This window comes from Barbus barbus (genome assembly GCF_936440315.1).
Source record: "Barbus barbus genome assembly, chromosome: 4".
In the NCBI taxonomy this organism is placed as follows: domain Eukaryota; kingdom Metazoa; phylum Chordata; class Actinopteri; order Cypriniformes; family Cyprinidae; genus Barbus; species Barbus barbus.
This window is the reverse complement of record NC_136732.1, coordinates 23,707,850-23,723,807: the sequence shown is the minus strand read 5'-3', so window position 1 is coordinate 23,723,807 and position 15,958 is coordinate 23,707,850. Positions and strand designations below refer to the sequence as shown.

The window sequence follows — 15,958 nt, the reverse complement described above, 5'->3', positions numbered from 1 at the left end:
CCAAGTATGGTAACCCATACTCGGAATTCGTGCTCTGCATTTAACCCATCCAACGTGCACACACACAGCAGTGAACACACACACACCATGAACACACACCCGGAGCAGTGGGCAGCCATTTTATGCTGCAGCGCCCGGGGAGCAGTTGGGGGTTCGGTGCCTTGCTCAAGGGCACCTCAGTCATAGTATTGAGGGTGGAGAGAGCGCTGGACATTCACTCCCCCCACCTACAATTCCTGCCGGCCGGAGACTCGAACCCGCAACCTTTGGATTACAAGTCTAGCTCTCTAACCATTAGGCCACGACTTCCCCGAATACAGAGTACAGTTTGAATACAGTGTACTTGTGCAAAATATTCATGTCTATATTGGTTGCTAGCGGGATCACAGACATTGCTGTAGCTGTGCTGTTTTAGGTGCTGGAAGTGCCATTTTGCAAACTTTAACCACACACCCTCTTTCCAAAACTCCACCCTCTAAAGACATACCAACATGATGTCAGAAATCCCAAATGGTAATTCTATATCTATCATTCTATTATTCTGTTGTTCTATAGACTGTTCATCGGTTGCACACACCTGGCCCAAAGTTAACTTCCGGTCTGTGATTGTCTGGTTAGTGGCTATTAATATGGGGTCGAGTACAAATGATGATGATGATGCATTTATATAGCGCATTTATTGTGTATTGCCGTACACCCAAAGCACTTTACAATCATGTGGGGGTCTCTCCTCAACCACCACCAAACGCAGTTAAAGTTAAGTTGATGAGTACACTGAAGTTGGGCTCATGTTGTTTTGCTGTGTGATGCAACCCATCCATTGATTTATTTGTGACGTCCCATAAATAAACATGAGCACTGCACATTTCAAAATCAACATGCGGTGCGGGTGTTTTTATATCACTGTATCTCTGAAGGAAACCGACTGTCTTCAGAAAAGTTTTGATGTCATTTTTATTTAATCTTGCATGTAATGCCTGATAAAACAGTTTGTGAGCTCAGCTCTGTTTTGTGTACAGCTGTCACTGGGGAAACCTCTATATCTGCCTCTCGAGAAGCGCCTCCTTCTGTCAGAGAATGTAATTTACTCTTTCTACCGGAAGTTAAAGTTGGGCCATAAAAGCACGCAAGTGCAGCAACGTTAATGATGTTGCTGCTGAAACTGTCTATCTGTCTGCATGTCTGTCTGTCTGTCTGTCTATTTATATATGTTACTATAGTGCCCCTTGTGGCAACATTCAGAAATTCAGCACATACTTATAGTTATAAATTGTCTTTTGGAGTATTCTGGAACATAGCCACTCTTGGTGATATTACGATTTCTTGACAAAGAATTTTTGTTCACAAATTGCTGTAGGGTAAAGTTTACTATTACTTATGCATAGTAATTGATTGGAATCTCCTCCAGCAGTGGTGATCAGGGTGTAGTGAGAGACATGTGATGCAGCAGGACATGTTTCATCTCGTCTACAGGTGAAACAATGCCGTAGGAGTGTCTGTAACACCTCTCCCAAATAGTCAACTTAGAATGAAGTAAACATGGTTACCATGTTCACACAATCCCAGGGGAAACTTATAGGTGTGTCCGTTTTTTTCCCTACATGCCATGACTAATATTGGAGAATGGAAATAACAAGCAAAGGTTTCGGTTACAATATGCATATTACCTTCTCATAAATCTGTGTGATGAAAGCATTATCATACCCAACAGGCGTGAAATTTCACTTGTTCAGGGACTCATTTCATCAGAGATCACCAGGAGCAAACTATAATTTCTTCTTATTCTCACTTTTCTTTTTTTCTTTTTATTCCGTTTCAAAGAAGTGAGAGGACATTTTTCATGTAGAAAATCTGGACAGGTGGTTTCTTAGCAACAACATGCAACAAAATGTTTTTGTCATGTCACTCTGTGAGATACACAGATTGCAGATAGAAACAGACATTGAGGACATGTATTTGGTTATATTCATCAATAACAAGCAAAGTTCTTGTTATGGGGCTAATGTGCTAATAGACAAGCCAAAGGGATAGTTCACCTAAAATGAAAAGTCTATCATCATTTACTCCCCCTCATATAATTTTAAACCAATTTGACATTCTTCTGTCTTCAGAACACAAAACGAGAGATGTTAGGCAGCATGTTCAAACTGCTTCATAGCTCAAAAGGCAAAAATGTATCATAAAAGTAGTCCATTAGCTATTAGCTCTTCTGAAGTTTTCAAAATATTTTTTTGAGGAACGGTACATTATTTATGATACTTTTTGACTAGAAATCATTGGTGTTATAGGTCTAAGTTTCCATAATTTTCACCATTTCTCATTATGTACCCTCAAAGCTATTTTTACAATATATTGAATATGGTTGAATCATTTTGGCTGTATTATGGTACTTTCTTGTCATTTGTGGAGCTTGACAGTTGGTCATTACACACTGTTATATGGAATAAGATCATTTATAAAGGGGTGGTTGACTGATTTTCTCTAGGCTTGATTGTGCTTATGGGGTGCTGTCAAACATGTTCATGCTTCGTTTTTGAACACATTATTTTTCACATAATTTACCTTTATACATAATACACCCCTCTGTCCCTTCTCTGATAAACGCCCTGATTATTTCCTGGTTTTATGAAGCCCCTCCCTCAGAAATACGTGATGGGCTCTGATTGGTTAGCTGGTCCAGTGTGTTGTGATTGGCTAAACCGCCTCTACTGCGCGTCTGAAAGTCCCGCCCCTCAGCTCAGCAGCATGTGCTCCGATTGTATTGTAAATAATGGCGTCGTCAATATAGCTTATCAATGTGAGCCCGAATGAGAGTCAGAGGATATTAGTGAAGAGGATCTTTTATGTTCCATGGACAAAAAACAGCTTACGAGTTTGGAACAGCATGCAGGTGAGTAAATAATGAAACATTTTTTTACATTTTATTTGTGTCATGACATTACAATTCCCCTCTTTACAGTACTGTAACCAAATATAAACCTCTAAGAAAGACAAAATTCCCTTGTAATTAAGTAAACGAGATGTGCTTTTGTAGTGTAAAATATGGCAGCGGTTTACTACCTGCGAGGCTTTTAAAGAATACAAGTATACACTCAGGTCCTATGAAATTCCCATAGCCCAAACAATCGATACGTTTGCAGTTACTTCTCTAACAAGTTAATGGATCTCTCGACCTTACAATCCCTCGTAATGTATTTAATAAGGGTAAAACAACTTTCACTGATCGCCTTTGTGATTTCGACAAAGATATAGCTTTTGTCGCTGTGTCAGAAGTCCCTAGGCCTCAAGAGATTGCAATTATCATAGGTTTCCCGATAGTCATTTGAAAGGGAATGGGTTTTATAAGAGATGGATTCACTCCGCACACCCACTCTCCTCTCGGTCCGGGGGTGGATGGCTCTGAGCCGTTGCCACATCTTATTGTCAGAGCTCTCTCTTCAAAGAGCTCTCTATCTCTAATACTCAGAGCTCACAAGTAATGTTGCAGAGCATTCACGAAATGCACACCTTTTTTACCATTAGCAACAACACACTTTGGATTTATTGCATAATGAGTCAACACATTAACCCTGATGAGGTTAGCTAAGGCGAATGCTTCATGCATATGGAACGTGGGATAGCTTGGTTTAGCATATTCATTAATTGAGTGTTTCTGTAACTTTTGGCCCTTTGGACTTTTTAAAATTACATTCTTTAACAAGCCCTTTCCAAACTATAGTTTACTTAATTCTGCTAATAATGTCTAACAGGGTTTATATCTCCAGCACAGATGAATTCTGTCATTTTTGCTAATTTCCCACCTGAACGAATGTCATTTAATAAACAATGAAATTGTCGTATTGAAATCCAGGATCTGTATAATAAAAGATGTAAATTATAACATGCACTACCATTTTAAAAGTCTGAGATATTTGTTAAAATTAATACTTTAAATGAAGGATGCATTAAATTGACCAAAAGTGACACTAATATGTACCATAGTTTAAAAAAAAATAAAATAAATAAAAGATTTAAAATACATTCTGTTCTTTTGAGCTTTCTGTTAATCAAAGAATTGTGGGAAAAATGTATCACAGTTGACACTAAAATATTAAGCAGCACAACTGATTTCTACATTTATAATAATTAAAAAAAAAGTTTATTGAAGGATCATGCAACACTGAAGACTGAAGCCAATGATGCTGAAAATTTTGCAAAATTCATCACAGGATTAAATTATTCATATCAAAAACACTTTTTTTAAACTGCAATGTATTACTGGTTTTACTGAATTTGTTGATCAAATAAATGCAGCCCTTCTAAGAGACTTTCAAAGCAAAGAACATATATATACATATATATATTTCTGACCCTAAGCTTTTAAATAATACTGTACTGTACACTGCACATACTGTACATTTCTAAAGTATGAAAATTAAGTGATTGAGACAAGGCAAAAAGAAAAAAAGAACCCTGATAGATTAAATAAAATCAACCCCCAGGTCATAAAAGTTCCCATAGTTGAAGAAAGTCCCAAACATGTAGAAAGTTCTATAAAATGATTTTTGGAAAGGTCAGAATGGCTTAGTGTCTATAGTATGTATCAAAATTGAGAAGAGAATGAGATCTCAAGACTGGCCTTTGAAAGAACAGATGAATGTGGGAGCAAGATTTGAGAGGAGGAGCGTGGGTGAGAGAAAGAGAGCTTCCCGATCCTTGTGGAAATGGTCTGTAATTGCTGTGTGGAGATGTGGGCCTGTAAGGTGCGGACGGGAGGTCACAGAGTTGGCCGAAAGGAACCTCCTCTGCTTTTGATTCCAGCACTAATTTACCAGCAGATGGTTAGATGCACGTAGGCATACAAAATGGGATTAGCACGGAGTAATGCTACATTTATTTCTAACCTTTTTATTGCTTGACCGTAATGGAGCGAATGGCCCTCAAATGACTCTTTTCCTTTAGGAACACGTTTTCATTATTTCTGGGTCACAGGGGTCAGTCCTGCTGTGACAAATGGGGCAAACTGTATTAGATCTCTCTGAAGAGGTCAACTTTAACCTCGGGAACTCAAGGAGGACTCTCTTGTGAACAATCTACTCTCGTTTTGTGCAGCTGAAAGTGGAGGTTGTCTTCATGTTTCTGAAGGTTGCGGGGGAAGAGGACACTGTTGGTCGCTTATAGTGTGAAGTGTGTAAACGCAATTATACCTCCATGTTCTCATTTTGACTATATATCATATGTTGTTCACAAGAAAGTCCCCCTTGAGTTCCCGAGGTTAAAGTTGACCTCGATGTGCATTGCCATTCAAATGTTTAGGGTCCGTTAAATTTTTATTTTTTTTAAGCTCTTATGCATTTGTTTAATTGACAATACACAGTAAAAACAGGAATACTGTGAAATATTATTCCAATTTAAAATAGCTGTTTTCTATTGAAATATGTTTTTAAATGTTTTATTCCTGTGATGTAATGCTAAATTTTCAGCATCATTACTCTAGACTTCAGTCCATGATATTTCAGAAATCACTCTAATATGACAATTTTCTGCTAAAGAAATATTTCTGATTATTATCAATGTTGAAAATGGTTGTGCTGCTTAATGTTTTTGTGAAATTAGTTTCCATTTTTCTCCAGGATTCTAATAGATAAATAAATAGATGAAGGTCCAAAAGAACAGCATTTATTTGAAATTGAAATACTTTATAAAATCAGGAATGTTTTGGTCACTTTTGGTCAATCTAATTTGTCCTTACTGAAGAACAGTATTAGAAAATGGTGGTAATAAGTTTCACACTCCACAAAAATGTAATTAAATGGTTTAGAAGGACGTTTCCCCCCCTCCTAATCAGAAGAATTAGGATTCGTAATGTTTAAAGAAAAGTAACAGTCAAGGCATGTTTGATGTTTCCCCTTGAATTAACAAGTAGAGTAATTAATATTTGTAAATAGCAATTTACATTTATATACTTCTACCAAGACCTTGAGACAAAAATCAGATTTTTTGAATATCCAGATATTATCCAGATGAGTTAAAAGCCTGAACAGCAAAAAAAAAACAAATAATAATAAAAAGTTGTATTTTTATTTTTTTTCCAATCTTATTCAAACAGATACAAAATATGTGACTATATCATGCATTTGTCATCCAGTACTAAAAAACTCATGCATCATTGTCAAAATAAATAAATAATAATCATCAATTTCTGTAACCGCTCATGTTTCCAATCTGATGTTTAATGGGATTGTTTTCCTCCCATAGAACATAAAAGGAGTTTATGTGGTAGAGTCTCCAGACTGTTTTGCTGAAAGTATGCTGCTTATTGAATGGAGTAGTTTAATGATCAGGGGACACCGAGTCCGCTCCTAATTAAGTTCTCAAAAATAAATCAATCAGCGTGTAATCTGCAGAGGAAGACACACTCACAGATGTTTCCATGGAAACCGTCAGTGAGCTGCAGGAATATGAAGTGTTGTCACCGGGTCAGGAGGTTGTGTGTTGAAAGCGCTGTCTAACAGCATCACCTACGTTCTGAAGCATAGACACATCTGTCCAGCTCAGATGCCTCTGTCTCTTTCAGTCCTGCTTCATTTAATTGGGCTAACTGAATCTAGATACACCGTTATCTCAGCCAATGGCACAGTATCGATCGCCCAAGCTGTTTGTTGTAGTCTGTCATAACAGGCTTTCTTTCTCTCTTCTTACATAATGTTACATTCACTGTATTAGTCATGCAGGATTTGTTCTTTGTCTCACTCCGACTCTAATGATTGGATGAACCTGTTTGAAGGGGTTATAATTTAGGTACACAAGCATTAGTGCTGTGACCACTGAGCAAGAGAAAACATTCGCCTCGACCTAAACTCAGAACCACTCACGGTCTGAAATGCCACCAACAAACAAGGAAAAGTCTCAGTAGACTAAGTGTAAATCGGTATTGGGCTAAACATCATCACTATTGAAGCACCAGTCAAATTAGAAGACAGGAATTAATCGTTCAGTGTTTATTGTGATAACCACACATTCAGTATTAGTCAAGCTTCTATGTTCTTTTCATCCTTAAACAGCTTTCAGTTTTGAATTTTTCTTATTAAGCGTTTGGGTGTTATGGACACTTTGGGAACTTTGAACTTTTAGAAAATAAACTGAAAACACATTTTACACACACTAACTTAATTTGATTATTAACAGTATCTGAAAGTGTAAATTTATGCATCTCACACTCATTTGTTTTCTTTTGTTTCCTTTGTCCCCCCCTTTCTTAATAAAAAAGCCAACCTTTTTTTGTCTTTTTCTTTTTTTTTTTTTAAACAGCAAATGCCATTTCCACACATTTTCAGTAAGTTTTCTTATTTAAGTTTTTTTTTTTTTTTTTTTTTTTTTTTTTTTTTTTTATCTAATATTAATATTTTCTAAATAAAATATAAATAGAAAAATTAAACTTCAAATCTTAAATGAAAATTAGAAATGTTACCTTGGCAACTAACTGATATAAAATTAACTTTAAGTTGAAGTACAAACATTACTTGAAATTAAAATAAAATACATACAATAAATTAAAACAAAAAAAATTAAGTGTATTCAAAACAGTAACAAATGCTATATATTGTATTATATAACACAAAATGAGCTCAAACAAAATGCATAACTTGAGATGTGGTAGTATTTGAAAAGGAGCCGTTTTAATGTACAGTCACTCACAAAAAAAAGCATCAAAAAAGCAGAATCATCATTCTGTGCAAATTGTTTAAATCGTGAAGCTTGTCTTTTATAGTGTCTTTATCACATGTTCTGCATCGTGCCTAACAGCTCTTACTCATGGTAAAAGGAAGGCCACTGTGGTTTGATGCAGTCACTTTTAATCTGTTGTGAAAAAAAATGTCTTGCATCTATTCCAATTGCTCAGATAGTCAGATGTTTGTTATACATTGAATATAATGCTGAATTAAAGTTTCTTCTTGTCTCATGTGTGTCTAAACACTGGCCTTGGCTTGACTCCAGCAGCTCTGTAGTGTGGTCAGACCAGTGGTGCTTCTCGTGAAGTGCATTCTGGGAATTCCTAAACCTAATGGGAGGATCTTTAAGGATCCTTCATTCACTCAAGGGTTTAGCATGATAGTGTTTCATAAGAAAGTTTAAGCCTGGTTTGAGCACAAGACACCGAGAGAAGCTTGCATAGACTTTCTGTGGTTGTTCTTTAACTAGTGATGATGAGTGATTAGTGCTTCGCTTGCACTCATTTGGTGTCGTCTTCACTCATTAAATAGCCTAGTTAAAAAATGCACATCAGCCTATGTCAAATAGATGTCCATTGGGTCTTTTTAAAGGATAACTTGCAGATAAACTTGCAACGCTTGTATTATCACAGTTGCCTCAACTGTTGGGTCATGACCCAAAATGGGTCACAGGTCTGTTCTGATGCAGTGTTTTGTCACAATTTCTTTTTGCTTGGCTAATGAGTATTTGGCCCAGTGTTTGTTCCATTTGTTACACCCATAAATCACACTTCTGTTGTTGTTTATGCATTTACAAAATTATCATATTTAGTGTTAGCTTGAGTTAGCAAAGTGTTTTGCAACTGAACTTTGAGGCTATCTGTATGCTAGTGTCTAACATGAAAGCCATATATACACACATTTTAGTCAATCAAATGCTCTTAAGCATTCATCCTTCTCCTTAGCACCACCTACAAATTGCTAGCAAGCAAGTGTGGCATCAATGCTGTGTACCTTTTAGGCTGTGGCCCTTAGGAATGCCCCTCCCAAACCGCCTATATCATATGGACAACATAGATCCCATATGTATGGCTTTTGTGATGCAGTAAACTTGCTCGGTAGCTCACCTGGTACAGCATTGCACTTGCAGTGCTGAGTTTTCCGGTTTGACAAAAGAGCTCAAAATCTTGCAAAAGCAAGCTAAAATGACATGGTTGTTTGAGTCAGTGGTGTATCAGAATTTCCAATATGGTTATGTTTCATTATGAGTTATTCTTTTATGGTTTTATTACATTATATTCATATTACTGCATTGTTACTCATATACTCAAGTATTATGCATTTATATTTATAATTCTAGTTAATTCCAGTTTTACTCATATTCCATTGTAGTATATTTCCTTCATTTGACATAAAAAGTAAAATTTGTTATGATTAAGTGATGTTCAGAAACGTATTCTCTGCAAAAAATATTGTCTCTCTTTTTATTTTACTTCTACCTACTGCATTTCATAGGTCATGTCAACGTGAAAATTCACCTTAGGCAGGGGAAATATTTCACAACATGTAAAAATGACACAACAGATAAAAACATTTTGACATTTGTCGATTAGACACAAAAACATTCCATGATGCTTTAAGAGGATGTAAGTCTCTAGTATATATATTGGTCCCCAAATTGTCTTCTTCACTCTTCTCTCTTTGCATGCTCTGAAGATCTTCATCTCTTTTGCTCTTGAAGATTATTATACTCCGATTTTTAGCCTGTTCTCTTAGATTTTTAGCAGAATATATTCAGTTCAGATATTGTATCCAATTTTAATATTTTCTTTTTAATTTTCCTATTTTACATTTAATCGTCTGTAATCATTATTTCTTGTACATATGATAAATGATTTTAATAAAATATCATTTTCGGAAAGACTTCATCTGCCTGGATCTCTTCTCAGTGCATGAGTATACAAATGCATTTTTCTCATGTTTGATTTTGTTAGCAGTATTGGTTATGTATAGGTATTATTTTAAAACTTAATAGAGCATTAACCATTTTGCGCAACTCACCGGACATTTAATTTCCAAACTGCTGAGCCACATACAACAACCAATGTAAAAAAAAAATCTGCACTTGTTAAGTGATCTTCTTGATGATTAATAATGGTGATTAACATGTTGGGCCTGTGCAGTTCATGTTAATGTTTGTTTTTTTAGAATGTCTGTTTGGTCGCTGCTTGATTTCCAATGTACAAACTTGGTTGTGAAGTAAATCCAGTTGGGAACCACATTGCAGGCTTGTGTTTAGGAGAATTCATCATTGTTGAGCCTGAATTAGGGATCGAAACTAAGATGAGATTTGTGTTGCATATTGAAAATAAGCCTGCATGCAGCCTGCCCAGAAACACAGAGGGAGAGAGAAAGAGATGATCCTGCTCTTTTTGGCCCCTTGATGTGATTAAGACAGGGGTCTGATGGAGGGGGGAGGAACAGTACGCTAGTCCTTCGACTGATGCAGTCGCTATACTCCACACATTCCTCTCTGATTGCATACAACATGTGCTCCGTCTGCCGATGGCCCATGCACACGCCTCTGCCGCATTAGATTAGCACTGCCAGCATGTTGTCAAGCGCAAGGCCAGCTGTTGTTGGGTTCTGAACATTTGTAGTGTCAATCATTTATTAAGCCTCAAAAAAAAAGAAACACATTGATGGTGTTTAAAGAGCTGCATACCAACTATTTTTGATGTTAGAAAAATTATTTCATGTAAAGCACAATCTAATACAATTTAAAATTGCACAGATGGAAGACATTTCCTGTGTGATCAGCCCCTTAGTGAACTCAAACTCATCTTCAATCTGTTTTCAGTAAGTTTTTGATACCAAAACTGGTTTTGCTTCAAACTAAGTAGATTTATGTAAGGGATAATGCATGATTAGGTGGTCATAACCATAAAATACACCTAGACTGCATGATCCGGGCCCCAAGAAGAAGATAATTCACATCTGCAATAATGTCTTGTCATTCTTCCCGGCCCTGTTTCCTCTGAAACGCTTCTTGGAGTGTTTAGGTAACATTTTCCCTTAGCCTTTTATTGCTAACACTTTATTTCTTTTATTTCTGGCTTGTCGGTGCTAATGTCAACATTAAAGTCAACATTGGGTTCCCCACAGCACCATAAATGCTGGGTGGCTGAGCAATGGTTGCCTTGATCGGTAATCAAAAGGTTGTAGGATTGAATTTGGAAGTAGGAAGGTTCTTTGGGAATATTGCAACAAAAAGATGGGCCAAGCCAAGGATTCACAGAAATTGATGTTTCATCAGCGGATTTTATCATATGAGCCAAAAAGTGGTTACTCATAAATTTCTTGAAGAGGCATCATTGCTATTCTTTGATTGCAATTCTATTTTGTGTACCAATCAAAATTTACCAAAAATGCAGTTACAATTTCCTTAATTAGGAAGGAAGATGGCGGCGCGATCGATCGCTGCGGCTGCTCCGGGTCCCAAAGACGGTGCTTTTATGTCGTTTAATGTCGTCTGTTCGTCTCCAAATAGTGTCAGTTTACCGCTAACTCTTAAGGAAATCACCCCAGAATTCATCTATGATCGCCAAAGTCTTTTGGATATCAGCAACGCTTACGTACACCAACTCTCGCCGGCGGCTACTGAGAAGCTACGAGGCCTCTGTTTACTGCTGGAGCCGGACCTCGAGACCGCGGCCTCGCCTACTGACGCTACCCGCACAAGGCAGCGTCGCAAGCGGTGTGAGAGAGGACGGAAACGCGGTAAGCGCGGAGGTATACGAGCTAGGCTAAGAGCTAACCCCTCAAGACCAGCTCTTCCAACACTCATGCTCTCAAACGTCCGCTCTCTGGAAAACAAACTGGACTTAATTCAACTCAGTCGATCTACACAGCATGAGGCAAGGGACTGTTGCGTGTTTGTTTTCACCGAAACATGGCTAAACGACAACATCCCGGACTCCGCCATTCAACTGCACGGGCTTTCCAACTTCCGAGCGGACAGAGATTCATCACTGTCTGGTAAGACACGCGGAGGTGGCTTATGTGTTTATATCAACAAAGACTGGTGTAACAATGCTGCGGTATTATCAAAACACTGTTCATCGCTGGTGGAGTTTATGGTTGTGAAGTGTCGACCGTTCTATCTGCCGCGGGAGTTCACGGCCATTGTTATCGTTGCGGTTTACATCCCCCCGTGTGCAAACGCTAAGGACGCGCTTCGTGAACTGTATAGCGCCATCAGTGAACAACAAACAAATAACCCCGACGGCTTTTTCATCATAGCCGGTGACTTCAACCACGCAAACTTAAAGACAGTTTTGCCAAAGTTCTACCAACATGTGAACTTTGCAACAAGGGGAAACAACACACTGGACTTTGTTTACACAACAGTTAAGGACTCTTACAAGGCTGAACCCCGCCCCCACCTCGGGTACTCAGACCACATCACTGTTATGCTAATCCCAGCATATAGACCACTTCTCAAACTCACCAAACCGGTTGAAAAGCAGATCACAGTATGGCCAGACAATGCCACCTCAGCACTGCAGGACTGCTTCCAGGACACAGACTGGAATATGTTTAAAGAGGCAGCCACCTACAACAACCACACAGACCTGAATGAGTACACTGAAACTGTGACCGCTTACATCAAAAAGTGCACTGATGATGTGACAGTCACCAAAACCATCACCACACGTGCAAACCAGAAGCCATGGATGACAGCAGAGGTTCGTGGGCTGCTAAAGACCAGAGATGAAGCATTCAGATCAGGAGATAAAGCAGCCCTCAAAACAGCAAGAGCCAATCTGTCCTGTGGCATCAAAAAAGCAAAACGGTCATATGCCCAAAAAATCAACAACCACTTCACAGACAGCAGAGACACACGGAGCCTGTGGCAAGCCATTCAGACCATCACTGACTACAAGCCCCCGCCACAGGCCTGTGATGAGGACACATCCCTCCCCGATGCACTCAACCACTTTTATTCACGGTTTGAAATGCAGAATGACACACCTGCACAAAAACTGCCCACACCTCCCAACGACCGGGCGCTCTGTCTGTCCCCAGCCGACGTAAGGAAGACCCTATCTAGGATTAACCCACGCAAGGCTGCGGGTCCTGACAACATACCTGGCCGTGTTCTGAGAGACTGTGCTGCACAGCTGACAGATGTCCTAACAGATATCTTCAACACCTCGCTGAGTCAGGCAGTCGTCCCCACGTGTTTCAAATCCACAACAATCATACCGGTACCAAAGAAATCACCTGTGTCCTGTCTCAATGACTACCGTCCCATAGCACTGACTCCAATCATGATGAAGTGCTTTGAGAGGCTAGTCATGCATAACATCAAAACCAGCCTCCCCAACACACTTGACCCGCTCCAGTTTGCATACCGTCCAAACCGCTCTACGGACGATGCAATTTCCTCCACCCTCCACCTGGCTCTTACCCACCTAGAAAATAAAGACTCCTATGTTAGAATGCTGTTCATTGACTTCAGCTCGGCATTCAACACAATAATCCCACAACAGCTCATAAATAAGCTAAACCTGCTGGGCCTTAACAATTCCCTCTGTAACTGGATCCTGGACTTTCTAACTGGAAGACCTCAGTCAGTCCGTGTCGGCAACAACACCTCGAGCACTACAACACTGAGCACAGGTGCCCCACAAGGCTGTGTGCTCAGCCCGCTGCTCTTCACACTGCTGACCCACGACTGCACTGCCAAGTTCAGCTCCAACCACATCATCAAGTTTGCTGATGACACAACAGTGGTAGGTCTCATCAGCAACAACGATGAAACGCACTACAGAGAGGAAGTGGCACAGCTGGCTGAATGGTGTGGCACAAACAACCTGTCCCTCAATGTGGAGAAGACAAAGGAGGTTGTGATGGACTTCAGGAGAAACTCCGTTGACCACCCCCCACTGACCATCGACAGCTCGACTGTGGAGAGAGTCAGCAGCACTAAATTCCTGGGGGTGCACATCACAGAGGATCTCACCTGGACCACCAACACCATGTCACTCTCCAAAAAGGCACAACAGCGCCTACACTTTCTCCGCCGGCTGAAAAGAGCAAGTCTCCCTCCACCTATCCTCACCACATTCTACAGAGGCACCATTGAGAGTGTGCTGACCAGCTGCATCACTGTCTGGTACGGGAACTGCAGTGCTGCTGACCGCAAGACCCTCCAGCGGACAGTGAACACAGCTGCAAAGATCATCGGTGCCCCTCTCCCCTCCATCCTGGACATCTTCCTTACACGATGCTCCAGCAAAACCAACAGCATCGTGAAGGACTCCACCCATCCCTCCCACAGTCTCTTCCAGCTCCTACCATCAGGAAGACGGTACCGGAGCATCAGAGCCCGCTCCGCCAGACTGCTCAACAGCTTTTTCCCCCAGGCTGTGAGAGCCCTGAACTCAAACCACCCCGCCCCCCTCTGAAACCTCATGCAAACCCCTACCTCCTGAACATGGACCACCCCCCACCCCAAACCTTACCACACCAAAGAAAAACTGTATGGAACTTTTATATATTTTTTTATTTATTTTATTCTTATTTTTCTTTACACTATGGACACTCTCCTCTATGTGCACTATGGACACTTTACACTATGGACACTCACACTTTACACTATGTGCACTATGGACACTTACACTTTACACTATGTGCACTATGGACACTCACACTCTACACTAGGTGCACTATGGACACTTACACACACTGCTGCGTGTGCACAATCTCACAAAAAACTCAGCAATATATGTATGTTATGTTTACATGCTCTTGCACTACAAATCATCCTGCACTGTTCCCCAACCAGCTGCTGACTCAAATGTCTCTCTTTGCACATGTACAGTTTGTTTTTTTCGTCTTCTATTTTTTAGTTTGTATAGGATAATATTTATGTGAAGCATTCGTATAGTTGTATTTTTTATCCTTTATTCTTTTAGTTTGTATAGGGTAAATACTTATATATAGTATACTTATAGTTAAATCTGTTAGTAGTGTATAGGTTTATAGTGTTTTTTCTTACTTCATTGTTGTATGTCTGTATTTATGTAGCACCGTGGTCCTGCGAGACACGACATTTCGTTCCACTGCATGTCCCCACATGTAGCGGAATGACAATAAAGCTCAACTTGAACTTGAACTTGAACTTAAGTCTTTAATCCCCTTTAGAAAGATAAGGCTCAAAGGCAGCTCAAACAGCCAACTGTTGTAGATGTTTTGACTCAACCTAAAACTAAATTGAACAACCTAGGCTCACTGGAAGAATGTGAAGATGGCGAAGATGAAAGTGAATGTGGCAACGTTTTATTATATTTCTTGTTGTATGTAACAGGCAATTTGGAAGTGAAATGCCTGGTGAGTAGCGCTCTAAGTGGGGCTAAAATGGCATTTCAAAATAACATACAAATAAACCCTACCCTAAACCTAACCGATAGTGTTAGCAAAAGAGATAAATGTGAGATAAAATGCTTTTGTTGAAGCAACCATGCTATTTTAGTAAACATATGGTTGAACTTAACACCTCACACAATGTAAAGCTTAACATCAACTTTAATTGTCTTCATTTGCAGTGTTAACCATATTTATCCAGTATTAACTCACTGTTTTTACTGTCGCTTTCTTGCCTTGTCACTAAAGTGAAGGTATTTCACTAGGAATGCACAATATTATCAGACCGATATCGGAATCGGCCGATAAAGGCTTTAAATGTAAATATCGGCATCGGTCCGATATGAAAACCTATGCCGATATGTCTTGCTGATAAGTGGAATACATTAACTTACATCTGCTCAGGGTGTGTTAGTGATTAGATCACGTCAGCAGTGTGGCTCATTCTTGAAGCAAAGTTTTGTCTGAATGATGATTAGGTTCGCTCTTTTGGATCACTGCATTTAATCTGTGAAAGCACCTACAGGTGTGTGATAGAGTAAACAGTAATAGCACGTGCAGCAGTGACAGCCTCCCCCGGGTCCTAACGCCCGTTCGGTTAGGAGTTTTAATCTGTAGGGGGCACTGTTGGCCTACTTCGAATTAAATTAAAAGTAAAATAGCCTACACAAGTAACATTTAGACTGATTAAATAAAGCAGTAATTTATGTCAAAATCATGAGTATGTTTTGATTTAAAGGTCAGAAGCTATAGCTTGCAGGGAAAAAAAATCCCAAACATGACACTTGTAAATTTAATACTGATTTATTCATTAATGTGTAATTTGTTTTTTTGTT

The 15,958-nt window shown here is 39.3% G+C and overlaps 2 protein-coding genes across 4 annotated transcripts in view; both read left to right on the top strand.

Moving 5' to 3' along the window:
• The window catches only part of LOC306869084 (BAR/IMD domain-containing adapter protein 2-like), a 97,154-nt gene that overhangs the window by 4,114 nt on the left and 77,082 nt on the right, over positions 1-15,958 (top strand). The gene's annotated exons all lie outside the window — the stretch shown is intronic.
• The window catches only part of LOC306869079 (uncharacterized protein), a 409,393-nt gene continuing 404,583 nt past the window's right edge, over positions 11,149-15,958 (top strand). The window contains exon 1 of the mRNA XM_079415673.1: positions 11,149-14,885. Coding sequence (XP_079271799.1) covers positions 11,153-14,164 — 3,012 coding nt within the window. The 5' untranslated portion in view covers positions 11,149-11,152 and the 3' untranslated portion in view covers positions 14,165-14,885. The remainder of the gene's footprint in view (positions 14,886-15,958) is intronic.